The sequence below is a fragment of the Engraulis encrasicolus genome, chromosome 23 (genome assembly GCF_034702125.1).
Source record: "Engraulis encrasicolus isolate BLACKSEA-1 chromosome 23, IST_EnEncr_1.0, whole genome shotgun sequence".
Taxonomy (NCBI): Eukaryota; Metazoa; Chordata; class Actinopteri; order Clupeiformes; family Engraulidae; genus Engraulis; species Engraulis encrasicolus.
Genome location: NC_085879.1, coordinates 31,182,472 through 31,204,772, shown reverse-complemented (window position 1 = coordinate 31,204,772; position 22,301 = coordinate 31,182,472). Strand labels below are relative to the sequence as shown.

General features: G+C 42.8%; 1 protein-coding gene across 1 annotated transcript in view; it reads right to left on the bottom strand.

The window, feature by feature from the left end:
* Nucleotides 1–295: 295 nt before the first annotated feature.
* The window catches only part of fgfrl1a (fibroblast growth factor receptor like 1a), a 72,324-nt gene continuing 50,318 nt past the window's right edge, over nt 296–22,301 (bottom strand). The window contains exons 4-8 of the mRNA XM_063190348.1: nt 12,450–12,527; nt 6,321–6,605; nt 5,790–5,878; nt 5,235–5,499; nt 296–3,531 (exon numbers count right to left, since the gene is read on the bottom strand). Coding sequence (XP_063046418.1) covers nt 2,981–3,531; nt 5,235–5,499; nt 5,790–5,878; nt 6,321–6,605; nt 12,450–12,527 — 1,268 coding nt within the window. The 3' untranslated portion in view covers nt 296–2,980. The remainder of the gene's footprint in view (nt 3,532–5,234; nt 5,500–5,789; nt 5,879–6,320; nt 6,606–12,449; nt 12,528–22,301) is intronic.

Sequence of the window (22,301 nt, the reverse complement as noted above, 5' to 3'; positions counted from 1 at the left end):
GTCTGGGAACCCCTGGCCTATAGCGTATGGTCCCAGAAAGCAGCAGTTATCACCAGATGTTGTCTAGTTAGTACATTTGGTAACACTTCACTTGACGCCGGCGTCATACGTATGGCATAACTGTGTCATAACAGTGTCGTAACCGATGTGTCATTTGCATCATGTGTCATAAACATGTTGTCAATGTCATAAACATAAGACTATGTCATTGAGTGGCATACGGTTATGGAAAAGACAGTCCTAACAAGGTAAACTTTCATGACCACAAAATGTTTATGAAAATGACATGTGCTGTGACACTATTATGACACTGTTATGTCATACGTATGACGCCGGCAACAAGCAAAGTGTAACCAGACATTTATCACACAACCGCATATTAAGTGTTGGGGAGGGGGAGGGGGAAGACATGCTTGTGTAAATGAATTCAGGTGATAGAGGGGGGGGGGGGGACTTCACATGCAAATAATGGCTACTGGTGTTATCTTTTTTTTGCATAACAAAAGTATGAACATTCCAGAGATGCACTACTACATGACATAGTAAGACGAGGTTGTGAAATTGAAGCTGAAGAATCAGTATGAAATGGATAAAAATGGGTAAACGTGCAAATTAATATCCACCTAAACAAACGTTAACTCCACAAAACTAACAAAGCTATCCCTTTGTGTCAACTGAAAGACGAATGAAACCAAAGATACACCTCAAGTGTTTGATATGTTGAGAATGTGCATTAACAATTTCCAGCCTGAAATGTTTTACGGTGTGTGAAGGGAGGCCTTCTCTCATTAAAGACAGACATTACTGAAGCGTTCATAACTAAGCAATGTCAATTACACGTACGGTAATGTCAACAAATAGCACATACAAATTTTGGTCAAATATTGCTACTAATGCTAGCATCTGGTCCAATAGTTACTGCAGTCGTACTTATGTACAGAATATCTACCTTTTCCTCATCAACGAGTGCTAAATTTAAACTTTTTGCAATGTTGCAATGATGATGTCATGAATACAATGCCTCTTGACGTGTGAACAACTTTGACTAAAATCCACCATTCAGATTAAGATCAAGATCAACTACCGAGAATGTTTTTTTTTTGCTTGAGGGAGAGATGCTGAGAGCTGTTCTTTGTTGAATAGGCTAAGTTAACTCCAATATGCTGATGCTTTGGATGTCAAAAGACAAAGTCCATTCATCAAAACTTGGTGGCCATTTGGCCTACTTCAGACAACTCATGCATGGAAACAAAAAGTAGGAAAAAATGAATTGAAAAAAAAAATCCTTCGTTTTAAACTGGATAGTTGCATCTAAAAACAGCATTTTTAGATACAATGACTTACAATGGGTTTTAAATTTAAAGAGTTGCCTGATGTAGGCCCAACTGCCCTACATTTTTTTTTCTTGTGTGTGTGACCATATTTCACACACATCAACAAACCAACAGTACTGTATGTGCATCGTTTTGCTCAGGAATACATACTTGAAAGCTGCCACCATTCCTTGTGTGGTGTTAAAACTGTGATGTATGGCATCACTAGTCATTATTTGGCTTCTGTGATTTTTTTTTAGTTTTTCCATCATAAATGTCTCTTGAGGATTAGGCTTATCTACCATAACATTCCTGACCAGCAACTTGTTTCGTACTGGAATTTTGTACATTTCTTATGAAAACGAAACGATAAAGCGCACAGCAGCAAACCTGTTAAGTGAGATCAGATCACCAAAACCAAAAGTCTTTTGAGTCTGTTGTTGAGTATCCATGTGCCTTGTTATTAAGAATTTGGCGATTCGCTTATTGATCTCCAGTTATTATCGTACTGTTTTGAATGACTGTCTTTTTTTTCCATTCAGATCCATTGACTTCTTTGACTTCATTGGCACCTATGGTATGGTGCCATGCGACTTTTCATGTGCCTCTGAGGAGAATAATGCTGCAGACTGGTTGTAGGTTGTAAACTCTCGGCTGGTTGTTGGAGCGCTCGCTCACACAAGTCATTGATGATTTTTCGATCAAGGCGAGAGCAAAGCTATCATTTGGCAAAAACAAATCTTCACAAAAAATAAAATAAAATAAAATGCTAGTACCCTTCTCAGTCTGTCAGTGTGGCCCATGCATGCTGACTGTGTTGACACACTGATGAGTACCTCTAAACAGCTTCTTAGCGCCTTTGAAATCCATAATGTACCGGTATGTATCCATTGGTGCTTAAAACACCAGGACTGTTGACCAGGGGTGTCGTACAGGGGGGTAAAGTGTGACCAGAGTTATCAGAGCCCCATGTACAGAATATACTGTAGGGGGCCCACACAGTGTCTGATTCATGTAGTTACAGTATATAGCTAGGGGAGGTCCATTGGAGCTGATTGTACATAGGGGCCACAATTTGCTGCAACGCCCCTGCTGTTGACACATCCATGAGTACCTCTGACCATCTTGAACAACACAGGAAATACTATCATACCTGCAAACTCGTCACCTTTTGGTGACAGTCACCTTTTTCCCGGCCAATTAGGTCATTCACGTGAATAGAAATAGAACCCCCGCTGTACACTGTCACCTTTTTTTCTTTGACGAGTTTGCAGGTCTGTACTATACAGTGTTGGATTCAAAACTTGAGGAAGGAAACCCTCGAAAGTTGAACTAACACTGAAAAAATGTACTGTCTACTACTGTAAATTTTGGTTCGGATGGATGGAGTGCCAACAGTCATCTTTTGAGCGTCTTTTGAGCATTTGCTAATATCGTACTGTGTGTTGTTGGTGTTGTTGATGCACCTAGAGGAGTACCTGTGTGCATAGTAGTCCTCTGCGCAGATTCCTTAGCATTGGGAATATGTGTGTTGATGCATTTTGAGGAGTATGGCGGCGTAACAGAGTCATCCTCTGTGCCACTCTCATCATCATCATTGGTAATATACGTACAGTATGTTCTGGTGCAGAAGGAGTACTACAATTCCAGTCATCTTTCCAGCGCCATTAACATTGGTAGTATATGTGCTGATGCTGGTGCACTTTCCCCTCCACGTGCGAGTGTGTGTGCGTGTGGACGTCCGTGTAGATCTTCGGGCAGAATTTGGGCGCCCCTACCCCTACCCCTCCGCCACCCTGGGGAGGTAGTAGCAATTGTTGCTGTTGGCTCGCCAGGTAATCCTCGTAATTTGTCCCGCCTCCGACGCCGTTGGAGCCAATCATCTCCTTGTCACCGGGCGGAAGTGCGCAGGGCGTGCCCCACTCGTGAGGAGGCTGGCCACCGCTGCCGCCGCTGCTGCAGTTGTTGTGGTTGTGATGGTTCTGGGCGGCGGAGGAGGAGGGGGAGGAGCCAGAGGCAGGACCGGGCTGGTTGGGGCCGCCGAACGGGCTTCCGCCATTGGCCGGGGAGGAGGAGGAGCACTGCTTCTTTGATTGGCAGAGCCAGAGGAGGACGGTGCCCAGGATGAAGACGACGCCGGCGGGGATGCCGATGATGACGGGCCAGGGCAGGCTGGGAGACATGGCCGTGGGGATGCTGTAGTGATGCGGGCTCGGGTCTGCACGGACATACAGAAACAACAACACACTGTTATTTATGTCATCACCAGTTAATATTTGGCTTCTGTGACATTGTTATTGTGTATGGCGGTCAAAGAGGTTTTTTGGGGCTCAGACGTCAGGTCGTTAGATGCAACGGCATCTATTGCCCATCAATTAAATAGTAATTGGTTGTTTATATGCTGCAATGAATGGCCAACAGTATGCTTCCTAGATAGTTCACTAAAAACAAACAAACAAAATCCATACAATAGTGGCTTCATAGAAAGACGACTGAATCCGAAGCACTCTCCTTCAATAGTGGCTGTCATTGCGCCGCCATGACGTGTGCTAGTGCTGAAACCCACTCACTGACCCATAGATAGGCTTACACACATTTGCGCTGTGAGGAGCCAAGGAGTGAGGCAGCCAATCACATGAGCACATTGTTTGAGTGACAGCTTCCAAACAATCAGAGGTTGCAAAGGGATCCTCAGCTGTGCGCGCAGACAGCAATGTTTGTATAGGCTACAAGAAATCTATGAAACCTATTATGTAGTATAATAGGGATACATGCAGGGCCGGATTAGGATGGCCCATGGCTAAGCTACAAGTTGCTGTAGGTTGCTGCCCCATGGAAGGTGCATTCCATGACAAAATCAAAGCAAGGAAGTAAGGATAACATAATTGGTCAATGGTAAATGGACTGCATATAGTTGTATGGGGAATGAACATACTTGCATACTTGACCAGCCTGATCTCCAAAAATTCCGTGCTCCTGGACACGGATGTTAGGGACACAAAATCCGTGTCCAGGAGGACGGATTTTGCCAAAATTCCGTGCTCCTGAACACGGAATTGTTTTCCGTGCTCCTGGACACGGAATTGTTTTCCGTGATGGGCACACGGAAGTGCTTTCTATAGGCTATTACCACAGCATTGTGTTAACTCTATCATTAGAAAATACATACCAAATGCTAATCCTAAACAAAATAATGCTATAGCAATTTAAGTTGTGCCCTGACCAAAACATTCCCTAACCTTAACCTGTCATTAAAGACATATTTTTGAGAAATACCTTTTCCAGTTGGTTGCTAGGCTATCGAATTCATGTAATGAATGAAAGAAAACTAGCTGTGCCCAGACCAAAACAATCCCTAACCCTAACTTGTCAGTAAGAAATGTTTTTTTTAGAAAAAATATTTGAAATCAGAAAAATCTTGAGAAAACACAAGACTGTGGAAACATAGAGCTGTGGGAGTATAGAGAGAGCAATTCTGTGTGTCCATCACGGAAAATAATTCCGTGTCCAGGAGCACGGAATTTTGGCAAAATCCGTGCTCCTGGACACGGATTTTGTGTCCTTAACATCCGTGTCCAGGAGCACAGAATTTTTGGAGATCATGTTGACATGACAGTGTGCATAGCCCAAGTTTTACCAGACAACTCTGTGAGGAATGCACTGCGGAAATTGTAGCATGCAAAAAAAAATCTTGGCTCATTGAGCCACTGTGCCCTAGGGATGTAAATCACAGCCTCCATGACAATACGATATGATATTGATTTCTTAAGGCAGCAATTCGATCATTATCGATACTTAAAAATGCCCCACGATACGATTCGATCAATTGGATTCCATCGTTGGCCGTAGGATCGATGCATCGACACAAATCGATCTTTATTTACACCCCTACACTGTGCCCCCAGTTTATTTAAATCTTACCCGGCAGCACTGTGAGGTAGGCGCTGCGGAAGCTGTAGCCCATGGTGTTGGCCCCCAGGCAGATGTACATGCCGGCGTCCTCCTCCTTGGCCCTGGTGATCAGCAGCTTGTTGAGGTAGGAGCCGTCGGGCCTGGACCACACCTCTCCCGTGGGCAGCACCACAAAATGGTGGTCGCCCACCTCGATGGTGGAGTTGTACTTGCTCTCGTCGCCCGGCTCCACCCTCTTCAGCCACTGGATCACGGGCTTCACGTCGCTGCGCACCTTCAAGTCAAGTCAAGTCAAATTTTCAAAATCAGTGGTGTAGTCTACGTAGAACGCGTAGAATTTCAGGCATTTCAGTAAACCCACCTAAAATTGATTGATCCATTATTAAGAATAACACAAATATATGCAGTATACCAACTTCAAAAACTTCCAACTTCCACACACACACACACACACACACACACACACACACACACACACACACACACACACACACACACACACACACACACACACACACACACACACACACACACACACACATACACACACACGCACACACACACCTTGCACTGGAAGGACGTGCTCCCTCCATAGGACACTGTGGTGTTGACTGGGTGGGTTCCCGTCAGTATGGGCTTGGAATTCGTCCTTTCTGGAATATCACGTTGGTGGATTTAGTGACACGCAAGACAAATGCAGATCTATTTATTTTTTACAATATCCAAAACCAAGGCTTTCAAGGCACTTTCAATGTTGGCATGGTTACTCCACTTTGCCTTTGTAATGCAGGATAAAGCTGTACTGTACAAGGGTTGGACAAAATAACTGGGACAACTGTCATTTAAGTGTGGGCTTTCATGGCTCAAGAGGACCAGCCTGTTGGCCAATCTTAATTAATTGCACATTGCACCAGTAACGTGAATTGTGAAGGTTTAATTGGCAGGGTAAAAGCACAGTTTTGCTCAAAAATTGGCAATGCACATGTGTGACATATCAGAGTTCAAAAAGGAGAATTTCTTGGTGTGATGACAGGTTATCAGTTATTTTGTCCAACCCCCTGTATGTGTAGGCCAGAATAGAGCCTGTGGACTTACGGATGACTTCCACTTTGTACGTGGCGTTGATCTCTCCGGCTCCGTTTGACACGTGGCAGGTGTACTTCCCGCTGTCCTCGGGGGTCAGGTTCTTCAGGCTCAGCGTCCACTTCTTCCTGCGACCTTCACCCACCTCCTCGGAGGTCAAGGGCTTGCTGTCCTTCAGCCACATGATGACGGGCCGCGGGTTGCCGTTGGCAGCGCACTTCAGCCGCACCGAACTCCCCACGGGCCGGGCGATGACGCGCTTGCGCATCTTGGTGGGCTGCGTGAAGCGGGGTCGCACTGGAGCACACACACACACACACAGTAAATTGCGTGTTAATAAAACACTCGTAGAGTCACATTACATTACATTACATTACATTTAGCTCACACTTTTATTCAAAGCAACTTTCAGTTATTTTAAGCACAGTATATTGGTAACAGTCCCCGGAGCAGTGGGGGCTTAGGCACGTAGCTCAAGGGCACTTCTGCCATTACATGGCGTGAGGTAACGAGTGGGATTTGAACCTGCAACCCTCTGATCTTAAGCCCATCTTCCTTAATCTCAAGGCCACAGATGAATGTAACTCTCACACTGTCCGTCTGACTCTAAACAGAGATTTTATTAGGGAAGAGGAGATTGAGCTGCATTGCCATTGATCCAATCATCTGACTGCATCGGTGCACGCGAAATTTTGCGCATGCTCAATTGTGAAAAGCTGTTGCTCTCGTGCCGTTATTGAACTACTGCGCCTGTGCTCTTGTAAAAAAAAACGTAAGAAAAGTGGCTTAAAAAGCTTTATTTTGACTCATATGACACAACCAAGCAGTCTAGATTGATCAGTTTTTCACGGTGGTTTCAACCATATAGTTTTCACAACCGCTATGTTCTTTCCTGTCCTGTACTCAGTTTCTCCATTCATTTTTCCCATTGACTCTCAGTTCTGGTCTTACTATCGCGAAATAGCACCCCGATGGCGTCAACAAGATGGCGGCGGCGTGACGTAACTTATACAGGAAGAACATTGCTCTAAAGGTGATGACACCAAATATTCTATGCATTTAGATCGTCTCTGATGACACACAGAGAAACTTTTGAGCAATGTTGTCGCCGGGCAACAACATGATTATCTACTAATTTTCTGACGAAGTGATTAGTTAATGTTGCCTGCTGCTGATCCAAGTCCTTTTGTTAAAAGTATTATAGTGATTAAACAGTCCAAACAACAAAATAGAGTATTGTTGCCAGACATAGTTCTCAAAAGGTTGCCAAATGTATTGTCAGCTTACGTGCTGAGAAGCAATGCAGTAAGTAATTTGGAAGTTACCATGACAGTTTTTACACTACTAGCAAATATTTAATATAAACGCTTAGCTGGCAGGGTCAATTTGATTGGGTCTTGCTGGACAATAAATGACAAAAATATGTTCCACAAAAAAGCAATTCATAAAATAAAATAATAGGCTTACAAAATACAATAAATAACCCTCAAGTTGTTCACATCTTAGGTAGTGGAGTCAACCTGGGCCTCACTGGACACAACTGAACACAAAAGGTTTCATAAACCTCAGCTAGATGTAACATCTTAGACCAGTCGCACTGGACAACACAAAACACCAAACTAAGCATTCAAGCCACCATGACAATTGCCTGCTCAGCAGAACAGCAAAGCACAAAAAAGGCGCAATTGAAAGACGAAGCAATAAATAAAAAATAAAAATGACAAAAGCGTCTCGGTTTACTGGGTTCATATGTCGGACTGATTTGTTTTGGTACCCCTACTACAGCCTTGTGATCACCCAGTGGTGCATTATAGTCAACTGTCCACAAAGACTGTTTCATAAGTCTTAAAGGGCAGAAAGCATGAAAGGAGACTATGCCTAAAATTATCAGACGTTTCAAAGATGTTTTGACTATCTTTTTTAGCAAATGTCAAATAGCAATTTAGTAGCATGATAATTGGGCAGGGTGAACCTACGTATTGTTGGTCACACTGAATCAAAAATTCAAAAACAAAGTGTGAAGTGGACGTTTGTGTGTTTCTTTTCATTGAAAGACCTATGAAAAAATGTTGGTTAGCTGGGACAATAAGAAATTGACTGTACATTTCTGTTCTCCAAAAAGACCTGCATGTAAGTTCTATGAGTGGAAATGACTGATTTGGTATCTCAGAGGAGGAAAGATAATGGTAAAGAAACGAGAGTAGACACTAAAGAAGCACTGTATGTGTATGATGAGTAAAAGAAAGAACAGGATGGAGAAATATAAACATAAGGGATAGGATAGGATAGCGTAAGGAGATGCGGGGGGATAAATAGACCTCATGAGGGTGGTGAGAGCATGAAGAGGGCTGTGGAAAGTCAAGGCAATCTTATTTCAATATCATATTCCATATAAACAGAGACAGGTCAACGTGCTTCTCCAAAACAAAAGCATAAAAATCACAACAGACGAAGTGAGAATAAGAAAGAGATCAAATAAAACTGTAAAGGTAAAAGGATGGTTAAAAAAGGTCAAAGTTTGCACATCCAAGCTCCTGACCTGGACAGAGGACCACAATGGCATATAAATGTCATATTCCACAATGTAATTCAAGAGAAGGCCTACGCCTTTCAAATTGGCTATTGTAGTGTGGTGGTTGCCTGATCATCCTCGACTTTCAAATCTCATATCGAGAAATTGGTCTGACCAAGAAGATAACGAATATCCCAAACGGCCTGGTTAACCCACCTCCCTCGGTTTGCGACTGGTCGAGGCCAGTAAAGGCTGTGCTGAATAGAAATATAGACGTCGCAATAGAACGTATCTGCTTAAATCACCCCACTGCCTTGAACACGACTCTAACCAGGGCCGTTGGAGCTGCTCAAAGTTGATTGTGTCCTGATCAAGTGGGTGGAGACAAAAAAGTGCCCTTTAACCAGGATGAAAATAAATGGATTAAAAGTATAGAAAATACATTGTCAAAAGACAGCATCTGAGAACCACTTTGTCCTACAATACGTCTGCGTTTAAAATGACCAACAGTGCTTAGAATATGATGGTCTTCTGAGGCAAACTGGTCTGTCTGACTACAAAGCAAAAAGGCAGTAAATGCACAGAACTCCAAACTGAGTACTTTCAGATGATCTTACAGTCGTGCAGTACATACGTAGTTTTGGGTAGAAAACTGACATAGGGCAGCTTTGTTACTTTATATAACCACTTTTTTCAGATAAATCATTTTAACTTTGACTTTATATTTTGATGCTGCATGTCGTTAAAATCATAGCAACAACATTTTCAACAACAATGCATTCACTGCCTGTTTACGTATATAGGGCAGCGTAGTGTAGTGTAGCGCATGTGGTGCCACGTCGGCTATTCATTCCTCCTTCCCTTCCTGTGTGCTTTACTTAACACGTATGATGTCACTCATTACTTCATCCGTACCTGGACGGAGAGGTGCACTAATTGCAACCAGCTGTGGCAGCAGTCACTGGCCTGGAAGAAATATGCAGCGGCACAGGCAGGCATATACACATGCATGCACACACACACACACACACACACACACACACACATACAAGGCACGCACAAACCCGACATACATGACACACGCACGCAATCTCTCACTCTCACTCTCTCTTTCTCTCTCTCTCTCTCTCTCTCTCTCTCTCTCTCTCTCTCTCTCTCTCACACACACACACACACACACACACACACACACACACACACACACACACACACACACACACACACACACACACACACACACACACACACACAGGCAGCAAGCACTTTTAAAGTCAAAAGTCAATGTCAGCTTTGGGTACAAAACTGCGAGAAGGAAAAACTTTGTGATCGCAAAACGTCTTTTTTTGTAGAAAAAGATGTAAAACCTCTTTTCTTTTCTTTTCATTTTTTTTCTGCTCGTGGTGATAACCTTGGATAGGGTTGGACTGGGGGAGAAATAGTGTGGAGAGAATTTGTTTTTTGTTTGCTTTTTTTTGTTTTACATTTCTGAAAATAGGGGCCCACAAGGGTGTAGGGCCCACTGGGAAATGCCCGCTATGTCAGATGGCCATTCCAGCCATGACCTTGGATTAAAGAGCACCCATGATTTTGATTGATCTTTTCAAGGGTCTGCGCAGTGAGCACACAACTGCACCAACTCCAAACTCTTAAGTCAGCTTTAAATATCATGTCAGTTGCAAAAAAGTGTGCACACAGGGCCTGTAGTAAATACATTTCAACTTGATCATTGCCATTCTGGTAACAGCTAATTTATAACACGGGCCGTGTCTTACAGGGCTAAAGAGCGCACAGTAAAGATGTTGATTTATCTTGCTGAGCACGCCTCTGCACCAACTCCATACTCAATGTCAGCTTTGTTGTCAATTTCTTCACAAACAGGATACTAGACGTACCAAGTAGTCGACATTACATTTCTCATGGCTCCCATGCGTAGACAAGACAGGACAGGACAAGAGAAGAACATTAGCGTGTTTAATTTTACTTTCCGAACATCCGTTCTTCTGTCTGCCTCTTCCTCTACGCACAAAAGTCTGTGACGCCTGAAAGGTTTTTCATGACATGAACACGACTGGCACACAATAGCCTCGTAATGTACAGCACACACATTTCCACACCAGCCAGCCACTGTACTGTGGGCCCGGCTGTTTTTAAAATGTTTTACAAAAGATGTTTTGACAAAGCTGCTGCGGTTTTACTGGGGGTCATGACTAGGATCGATTTGTTTTGGTGGTACCACCATGGAGCCTTTCACCGCTGGATCTGAAGTTCACTGTACAATTCGTTTGTACAGTTCTCCAAAAAAAAGAGAGAAAGGAACAGAAAAGAAAGCAAAAAAAAGAATAGAATAGAAAAGAAAGAAACAAAAAAAAGAATAGAATAGAAAAGAAAGAGAGAAAGAGAGATTTCCTCATTGCATCCTGCGTACGTAGCCTTCCCTTCAGCTTGTAAAATGCAACGACCACTGACTGTAACTACAAAAGCCTGGTAGTAATTACCAGCTGGGCCTGCCTTGTGTGTGTGTGTGTGTGTGTGTGTGTGTGTGTGTGTGTGTGTGTGTGTGTGTGTGTGTGTGTGTGTGTGTGTGTGTGTGTGTGTGTGTGTGTGTGTGTGTGTGTGTGTGTGTGTGTATGTGTGTGTTACCTTGCTTCCCCGATAGCTGAATGGTGTGTGTGTGTGTGTGTGTGTGTGTGTGTGTGTGTGTGTGTGTGTGTGTGTGTGTGTGTGTGTGTGTGTGTGTGTGTGTGTGTGTGTGTGTGTGTGTGTGTGTGTGTGTGTAGTAATTACCAGCTGGGCCTGCTGTGCTGTGAGAAGCGAGAGAGCGGGCGAGAGGCAAGAATAATATGACTTGTTCACAAGTCCAGAGCCATGTATTTATTGTTGAAAACATTCAGCACAGACCGTAAATGAGTGGTGCGAGCCTAGTATGTGTTAGAGAGAGAGAGTGTGTGTGTGTGTGTGTGTGTGTGTGTGTGTGTGTGTGTGTGTGTGTGTGTGTGTGTGTGTGTGTGTGTGTGTGTGTGTGTGTGTGTGTGTGTGTGTGTGTGTGTGTGTGTGTGTGTGCAGCATGACTGTGTGTGTTACTGCATGTACAATACTAGTGTGCAAGTGTGTGTTGTGTGTAGCTTCATTATAATGTGCACCATTTCCACCAATAGAACTTCTTACTATGAAAAGGCTTCACTACCATAGTACTTCAGTTCAGTGACTATACTCTCTATCCATCGCTAAGCAATGCAAAACTTTCTCACATTACCTTGCTTCCCCGATAGCTCTCTGTGTGTGTGTGTTTGTGTGTGTGTGTGTGTGAGTGTGTGTGTTACCTTACTTCCCGATAGTTGACTGCTGTGTGTGTGTGTGTGTGTGTGTGTGTGTGTGTGTGTGTGTGTGTGTGTGTGTGTGTGTGTGTGTGTGTGTGTGTGTGTGTGTGTGAGTGTTTTTGTGTGCGTGCGTACGTGCGTGCGTGCGTGTGTGTTACCTTGCTTCCCTGATAGCTCACTGGTGTGTGTGTGTGTGTGTGTGTGTGTGTGTGTGTGTGTGTGTGTGTGTGTGTGTGTGTGTGTGTGTGTGTGTGTGTGTGTGTGTGAGTGTGTTTGCGTGCGTGCGTGCGTGCGTGCGTGCATGCGTGTTACCTTGCTTCCCTGATAGCTGACTGGTGTAGTCTAGGCCTCCTACAGGACTTGCGGTTTCCTTCTCTGTGTTGGCGTCTTCTGTTATATAAAAGGAGAGAAAATACAGAAAAAATACAGTACATTATATTAATAAAAACAAAAACACACTCTGTGGACTCAGTCAGCACGCTGGCTTTGGCAAAGCTAACTTAAATTACCCTCACATCCTGTATGTCTGTCTGTCTGTTTCTGAAGAAAAAAATGTGGTTGCATTTTATTTTTTCTCTCTTTAAAGAAATATTCTTTTACGAGATGTCGCTTACCCATAAACAAAAAAACATTAGTTTAGACTCCAAACCAAGCTAATGAAACTCAAAACTTAAATGGACGTACAGTATAAGTGAGTTCAACTCTGCTGTGAGAACTGAGCTGTACACTGTGTGGTGTGTGGTGGGGGGTGGGGGTGGGGGGCGGATGAAAACACTGCGTCTGGAACCTCAGAGTCAAAATAATGTTCAAAAAAATAATGTTGCCAAAAGTGTTTTTTCTTGTCAGTCTCGTCAAAGTGTAACAGAGAGAGGCACTTTGGAGTTGCTGGCTAGCTCTGTGTAGTTTTATGTTGCTGTTCAGGCTCAGGCCGGCCAGAACGGTGCTGGTGCCTATACTAAGACGCTGGTTCAGGAGTAAAGCAGGTTAAGTCAAGAGGTAAAGCATCTAAAAGAAGAGCCTGGAGTCCTCCTTTTCTTTGAAGATGAGGACTCCACCCTCTTCTATTAGATGAAATGGGTACCAGGTGCCTATACTAAGACGCTGGTTAAGGAGGAAACCAGGTTAAGTCAAGAGGTAAAGCATCTATTAGAAGAGCCTGGAGTCCTCCTTTTCTTAGGACTCCAGACTCTTCTATTGTATGACTTACCTCTTGACTTAACCTGCTTCACTCCTGAACCAGCTTCTTAGTATAGGCCCCTGGTACCCATTTCATCTAATAGAAGAGCCTAGAGTCCACATTTTCGTAGAAAAGGAGGACTCCAGGCTCTTCTTTTAGATGATTTGCCTCTTATCTTAAGCTGGTTTACGCCTAAACCAGCTTGTTAGTATAGACTTAGTATATACGTAGGCCCCTGGTGCCCATTTCTGCACCAGTTAGGCTCTTAACCAAAGTTCTTAACCGTGAAGGCTGGTGTTCCTACCAGGTTGTGTACTTGAGCACATGTGGCAGAACGTTACCCCGATTAAACTGCTGACGTTCACATTGTCATCAGCTGCTTATCGGTTTTCATCTTGAACCAACTTTCTGGTTCCCCCAAAGCTCAGATTTTTGGAGTGAATACATCAGTTTTTTAGAGATTAGTTGTGAGAGCCGTCGGCCTGAACATTTTAGCTGCAAACCTTACTGTATTGGTTATAGTAAATATTAGTTTATTAGTAAATATTCATGAAAAGATCAAATATGGGAATAAGCAGCACAGTTGCAATGAACTGCATAGTTACAATACTATTAATAAAGAGTGGGGTATATAACATACGGTAATAATTGATCGCAGCCCAACACAGCAGCTTCAGATAGGAGATCTCAGATCGGTGCACATGTATTTGCTCATTTGAGAGTGACAGTTTGACGGTTTTGTGGTTTCTGACTCTTAGCGTTGTTTAGTTTCAGTAATTAATGAGTTAATTAGTCCCAGACCGATTATTCCCAATCTAAGCAAACACATGCCAGCTCGCCCTTTTCCCACGGCGTACGGAAAACCAAACAAAGCCTTTTATCTCTCAGCACATTTAAGCAAGTTTAAACACATTATCATAGGCATTTAATGATGGAGGGAGGGGGATGGGGAGGTGCGGTGTTAGCCCAACGCCTCTATGCTACAAATTGAAAACCAAGTCGTTGAATTAATCAGTTTATGAAAATAAATTGTGCTGGCGGCGGGCGCATATTGGCTACAACACCTACCACCTTTGTGTACATAAGGGTCTGAATGTAAAGGCTGGTGAGGTAGCCAACTCAAGCAGCGGAGGGGGAGATCGGGTTGCTTAATAAAACAAACGCAGGGGTCCATTTCACTGCAGCGCGGCCGGCCGGCGACAAAAGAACATTTGCCAACACATTCCCCACATTTACTCTCTTTTTCTCTTTTAGTCTTTTTGTCCTGTCTTCTCTTGTCCTTTTTTCTCCTCTCTTTGCTTGTCATCTTTTTACTCCTCTCATCTCTAGTCTTCTTTTTCTTCTCTCTGCTCTTGTCATCTTTTTCTCCTCCCTTCTCTTGTCATATTTTTACTCCTCTCATCTCTAGTCTTCTTTTTCTTCTCTCTGCTCTTGTCATCTTTTTCTCCTCCCTTCTCTTGTCATATTTTTACTCCACTCTTTTCTTTTCCTTTCTTCTCTTGTCCTCTCTTCTCTTATCCTCTTTTACTCATTTCTTCTCGCCTCGTTCTTTTGTCATCCTTTCACCTCCCCCACTCTTGTTCTATCCTCCCCATTTCACTTTTCTCTTCTCTCCTTTCCCCACTCCTCTACTCCCAATTCTTCTTCTCTCCTATACTCTGCACTCCTCTCTTTTCCACTCTTCTCCCTCGCCTACCCATTCCCCTCTTCTACCGCTCTATGCCATTTATATTGTGTATTCCTCTACTTTCCACACAATCTTCTCCTCTCTTTCTCTCTCCTACTTTTTCTCTCCTTTGCTTTTATCCTCTGATTCATCTTTTCTTCTCTTTTCTGTCCTCTAAATTCCACTCCTTCAATCCTCCCCTTCTCTCATACTCTTCCCTCCATCTTTCTTTTTCGCCTTCAGTCTGCTTTCCTCCTCTCTCTCCCCTTTCTTCTCCAATCATATCCTCCCCACTCCAGTTCACGTCTTCTCACCTTTCCTCTCTTTCCGTTCTTCCTTCCCCTCCCCCTGCCCCCCTCCTCCGCTTCCTCTGCTTCCCTCCTATAGTATCCTTATCTCTCCACTGATCTCTCTCTTCACTCCTTTTCTCCTATGCACTTCAATTCCCTGCCCTACTCTTCCTCTCCTCCTCTCCACTGTTTTATCCTTTGCACTTACCTCTCCACTGATCACTGTCTTCTCTCCCTCTCTCCATTCTGATTTCTCCTTTTCTCTCTCCTCTTTCCTCTTCTTCTCTCCCTCTCTCCATTCTTAGTTCTCCTTTTCTCTCTCCTCTTTTCTCCCCCTGTACTGTCCCCTCTCCACTGGGTCTCTGCAATGAGATGAGTGTGTACATGGCAGAGGTGTGTGCATACCAACGTGTGTGTGTGTGTGTGTGTGTGTGTGTGTGTGTGTGTGTGTGTGTGTGTGTGTGTGTGTGTGTGTGTGTGTGTGTGTGTGTGTGTGTGTGTGTGTGTGTGTGTGTGTGTGGGTAACACTTTATAATAATGTTCCTTAGTAAAGACTCAGCAAATAATTAACTAATGATGAATAAAACATTAACAAATGTTTTTATTATTAACTAAGCTTCATTAATGCTTTATAAAATATCTACAAATGATATCTGCAAGATTTTACACACCTTATAACAGAGTATTTTATTCATTTACAAGCAACTTGTAAATGTTTCATAAATATAAAATATTAACATAGCATTTCCTAGTCATTTACAAGCATTTGTTTACATTTCCTAGTCATTTACAAACGTTTGTTAATGTTTTGTTCATCAATAGTTAATTATTTATTAAGTCTTTATAATGCTTTTTTGCATCCATTATTCTAAAGTGTTACCTTCATGTGTGTGTGTCTGTGTCTGTGTCTGTGACTGTGTATGTTACTGCATGTACAGTACATGCAAGTGTGCAAGCATGTAGCTTCATAATAATGTGAGTGTGTGTGTGTGTGTGTGTGTGTGTGTGTGTGTGTGTGTGTGTGTGTGTGTGTGTGTGTGTGTGTGTGTGTGTGTGTGTGTGTGTGTGTGTGTGTGTGCGCGCGCGCGTGCACGTACGTGTGTGTGTTTGCCAGTCTTTGCAAGCAGACAGAGGGACACCCCTGAAACAGTACATTTTTTTAGGATCTAGTTTGTCATGCAAAGACACGGCCAGGATTTGCGCTTTCCAAGAGTTTTTCTTTTGAAATTATTTTGGATTGTTTGTTGACATGTGAGTCATTCAGTGGAGCCACAGTTAAATTATTCAAACGTTTATGTGTTTTACCTTTTTTTCAATTGGAGAGTGTTGGGTCTTACGGTAAAAGGTTGAAACACAGCCACAAAGCAGTCAGTGTTATGGTTCAATTCAAGTGTTAAAGCAACACTAAAACATTTCCATTTTTGATCACTGTGTAGGTAGGAAAGCACACACAATTGCTCCAAAACTCACTAAGTGGGTATACCCGGAGTTGCCAGATGTGACTTATGATTTTGAGCCCAATAAATGTTCTATTGATTTCTATAGCCAGAGATATTCAGAGGAAAAACACCTGCAAAAGGATAGTCAAGGTAGTGGTGCGCACATCCAAGACGCAGGATACATTTTTTCACCATGTCTCGAAGTCTGGCGTAGAACGTGTAGCTCAAAAACGTAGAAAAGCAGAACGGGAGCAAGTGTGCGGACATTCAACTTATTTTCATAGTTATCAGCAGAGGGTTATCCTGAGCCCTGGGTGTACCCCCTATGGCGAGGCAGTCAGAGGTGGACTTCAAACCTGCTCTTCACCCTGATGCAAGTTAATGAACCACCCAAACAGATTTTACCTTTGTAAAAAAATATATAATAATAATAATTTTTTGGGGCGTCTTTTCAAGCCTTTATTGGTTATTATCAGACAGGATAGTGGAGGACAGACAGGAAGTGAGCTGGGAGAGAGTGACGGGGAAGGGCCGGCAAAGGACCCAGGTCAGGAATCGAAATCGGGTCGGCCGCATAGTAGACGAGTGCCCAATACCATTAGCGCCACGGTAGGGCCACAGATTTTATTCTACGGTTGACAAAAACGACTTCCTGTTCTCTCTGTGATTAAAAAGCAAAGACCTAGTTTGCATTGACTTGATTCAGTTTGATCCATTCTAGTATATAAGAACTCTCACTGGTTTGATCCCTGCGTGTTAGAGTTAAGGCTTCCACTCCCCCACTCAGCCACACTACAGACAATGATGTGCGTGCTTACAGTAAGTAAGAACACTTAGTTTTCCATTGGGTTGATGCCTGTGTGTTAAGTTATAGTGTTATTATCCTAAATGCCAAACTTCCACAAAGTCTCTGCACACAAGGATGTGCTGTACACTGCATGCAATGCATTAATTAGCCAGCTTCCCCTTCTCTCTGCTCTAGGGAAATAACAGGCAGCGAAATGTGAGCTTGAATACTAGACCGACCGGTACAGGAGAACAGAGAAGAAGAAAAGAAAAGAAAGAAAAGAAGAAAAGAAAAGAAAGAAAAGAAGAAAGGAAAAGAGAGGAGAGGATAACATAATGGAAAATAGAAAAAAAGAAAGAGGGCAGTTGAGGAACGAAAAATAAGATAGGAAAGAAAGTCAGAGAAGAGAAGCAAAGAGAAGAGGTAAAGAAAAAGAAGACAGAAGAGGAATGAAAGAGAGAAAGAAGTGAGGAGGAAAAAGAGAAGATGAGAAGAGAAGAAGAGAAGAGAAGAGAAGAGAAGAGAAGAGAAGAGAAGAGAAGAGAAGAGAAGAGAAGAGAAGAGAAAGGGAAAGAAGGAGGAGAGAAGAGGAAAGAAAGAAAAGAAGTGAAGAGAAAAGAAGAGAAGGGAAAGGAGAAGAGAGAAGAAAAGAAGAGAAGAGAATGGGAAAGAAGGAGAAGACAGAAGAGCGAATAAACGAGAAGAGAAGGAATGGGATGAGAAGAGAGAGAAGAGAAGAGAAGAGAAGAGAAGAGAAGAGAAGAGAAGAGAAGAAAAGAAAAGAAAAGAGGAGAGGAGAGGAGAGAAGAGAAGAGAAGAGAAGAGAAGAGAAGAGAAGAGAAGAGAAGAGAAGAGAAGAGAGAAGAGGAGAGAACACATGGCAGTCTGTTTTGGCTGCGTCTCCTGCGCTCTGCTCTGCTGTGATTTACAGTGTGTCCAGGTCTCAGCTTCTGCAACCCATTATTGCAACAGCAGTTACACAGCTCTCTATTAGCACCAGCAGGCCTTAAACCTTTCACAGTTTATAACTGGAAACCACATCTTGCCATGGACGTACGTATTACAGTAACTGACCGCTATATCAAGCCTCAAACCTGCAGTGTCAAACTCAAATTCACAGTCGACTGAAATAAAAAATCTGGGACGAAATCGCGGGCCAAACTCAATATTTATTAAAACACACACTATGCATATGCAAAACAACTGACCACTGTATCAACTGTATCAACTGTAAGCCAAGAATTACCAATAGCCAAGTTCAGATAAATCACCCTTTTCTTTTCAAAGATCGTTTCCCACATTTTTTAAAAAGATTTATAAATAACACAGGCCGAGAGAGAAGGACCAACAACAACGTCTGCCTGATTGTAATTGCTTAATGTTAAAACTCTGTTTTTAAAGAAAGAAAAAAAGGGGTGATGACAGATTTATAAATAACAATGAAACACTTTCTGTAATGTTTTTGCTCATACTGCATTTTCTTCATAATAGATTACAACAGCACAACAATCTATCTCTGTTATGAATGTGCCTAAATGTTTAAACCACAAATTCGACAGAAACCCTGTGCGGCCTTTTCGCAAAACAAAAAAATACCACACAAATACACCGTCAGCAAACGCAGATGGGATGCTAAGACATAAACATGGAATTAGCACTCAACGTCCCACATCAGATTTATTTATTCTACAGTAACGTTTCAGTGGAGTTCTCATTCTAGAACACAAAAGCATTCCGCATTCCACATTCTGCCAGGAGTAATGTACTGTAATGTAATGTGTGGCGAGCAGGAGACTGGCTCCTGTGTTTTGTCTTCTCGTTCAGGGGATACCTCATAAAACCCGTTTTAAAACAATTTGTCATTGATGGGTTTTCTGATGGATATTCAGGAAACGTAATACACACACACAACTTAACATCGTAAATGGAGCGTAGTTAGCCAAGCTCTGTACAGTCTCTCAATTCATGAATGCAAACTGCAAACTGACGCTTTGCAGACTCCCCGGTAGGCCAGAAACTACAACTCACGTGGCGTGAACTGTCCTAATGTTAGACAGTGACTAATGTCAGACACCTAAGCATGTCAAGTACAGTAAATGCAATAAGACGTGGTCACTGGCACAAGCTTGTTGTTACCAGAATGGCAATGGGCAAGTCATAATGCATTAATAAAGACTTGTTGTAATGCCTGTACTGTCATGGAAGTGTAGCTGTATGGTATTTTATTTTCAGCAAATAAAAAACAGCATTCCACTGGAGGACTGGTGCACTTCCAGGTGATAAATCTGGGTTTAATATTACAGTAAACCTAAATATGGGTGTAGTATTACTGTTTCACATTAGGGCAATTCCCTGCCAGCATGTGTGTCTTTTGTTTTTTTTGCTGTTACAGAGACAGAGTGGGTTAAGTACTTGGATACTTGGATTCTTTTAAAAATACACTTAGTATACACCAACAAGGCCATCATCCATGCTGCCAATTCATGTTTTCTCTGGCATAGAGGAGTATAACCAAACTGACATGTTCTGAGAAAACCTTTTTATGGTTTTAAAAATGTCCTTCTGTTGCATTTGGCAACAATATAGGTCTAGGTTTAAAAAAGGGCAAGATATGGTACTTTCTGTGAACTTCTCCAGTACTGTAGGCCTACTATCAACCAAATGCTGCAGTTTTATTTCGTATTTTTTATTTTGAACAGGCTTTATTCTTTCAATTCAATTGCCCGTTTTTCCACGCAGTTCTGTTAATGTACATCTATATAGGTACATATATTATGAATTGATGAATAAGAGGACAACAACAAAACAATTTTTAAAAATCTCCTTTTTTTTCTTTTTTTACTGGCTTTCAGTTTTTTCTTTTGATGTCTCTTTCCATTTGACCATATGGGCAGCTACAAGAGGCTACTTTTTCTTGAAAAACAGATTGGAATGCAATTTTTACTCCCTCTTCTCTCGCTCTCTCGTCCTTGCAATCTATCTCCTTCCCTTTCGCTCTCTCTCTTCCGTGCTCTATATCACTCTTTTCTCTCTCCTTGCTTTCCATCTTCCCTCTCACTCTCCCTCTCTCTATCTCTTCTTCCCTTCGCGACCTAGCTCTCTCCCTTTCTCTCCTTATCTCCTCTCTCTCCTTTGCTCTCTTTCTCTCTCCCTCTCTGCTCTCTCAGTGCCCTTTCTCTCTCTCTATTTATCTCTTTCTTCCTCTCTCTCTCTCCTTTGCTCCCCCCCCCTCTCTCTCTCCTTTGCTCTCTCTCTCTCTCTCTCTCTCTCTCTCTCTCTCTCTCTCTCTCTCTCTCTCTCCTTTGCTCTCTCGGTGCTCGTCTTCGCAGTAAGTGATGCAGAAGCAGGATGTGAGGGCCAAGCTGGCCCACGTGAGCTCACACACTCATGAACAGACATGAGTGAAACGCAATCCCAGCCCCGGCCCCATTCACGACTGCATTCCACTGTTTTTACCATTCATTACTATTGTTACTCTTACTATCACTATTCTTGCCTACTCAGGTAGAATTGAAAATATACGTAAATGCTTCACTATAAATGTACCACTTGTACAACAGAACTGTACAGCACTATAAACATACTACAATATATACAGTTAGTTTAGTTGTTACTGTAGCCTTTAAAATAAAAACGGCCACATTCCACTTTTTTAAATGCACTACTAATGTATTCTTACTGTTACTTCTAACGTAGCCTTGAAACCATGAATTCTATACTATAAACACTCATTACCATGATAATGCACAGGTGGTTTAGTTACTGTAGCTTTGACAAGAAAAAAAAAATATTGTTGGCATTACCGGTAAATGTGCAACATACGTACGTCAACTTTTGTAAATGCAAAGATGTGCTTGATTGTTTGTGGCAGTTGCCGATACTCTTAATTTCCCCCATTGGTATTAATAAAGTTAACTTACTCTTATATGTCCCTTCGGATAAAAGTGTCTAAGAAAAGTTGTGTAATGTAATGTCCTTTTGTAGTATTAATCGCCACTGTAGTTACAGTGATGTGCATGGTAACTGGGAGTCTCTAAGTCCAAGTCTTGGCCCTACACTGCCTTAAATTGCATCAACCTGCCTCACCTTAAAGGGGCAGCCAGACACTGATTCAGAGTCAGTCAGCTATGACGTGCTTTGTACCGTACCATGCCTCATAGGTCAAGCAGCAAGGGGAATTTGGCACAGTCCATCAAGCAAGGAAACGCATGCTCTCTCTCTCTCTCTCTCTCTCTCTCTCTCTCTTGCAATCTCTCTCTCTCTCTCTCTCTCTCTCTCTCTCTCTCTCTCTCTCGCTGTCTCTCTCCCCCTTGCAATCTCTCTCTCTAGCGTGCGCGCTTTCTCTCTCTCGCTTGCTTTCTCTCTCTCTTGCTGTCCTCTCTCGCGCTCTCTCTGCCTTGCAATCTCTCTCTCGCTCTCTCTCCCTCGCAATCTATGTCTCTCTCTCTCTCTCGCAATCTCTCTCTCTCTCGCAATCTCTCTCTCTCTCTCGCAATCTCTCTCTCTCTCTCTTGCTCTGCCTCTCTGTCTGTCCATCAAGCAAGCAACACTCTCTCTCTATCTGTCTCTCTCTCTCTCTGCCTTGCAATCTCTCTCTCGCTCTCTCTCCCTCGCAATCTATGTCTCTCTCTCTTGCTTGCTCTGTCTATCTCTCTCCCTCTCTGTCTTTCTCAACCCACCCCCCAACTCTGTCTCTTTCTCTGTCTATCTTTCGCCACCCCCCCCCCCCCACCCCACCCCCACTGCTCGCTCCCATAACATAACTTTGGCTAAAATAATAAAACAACAATTGGTTTCCTATATCA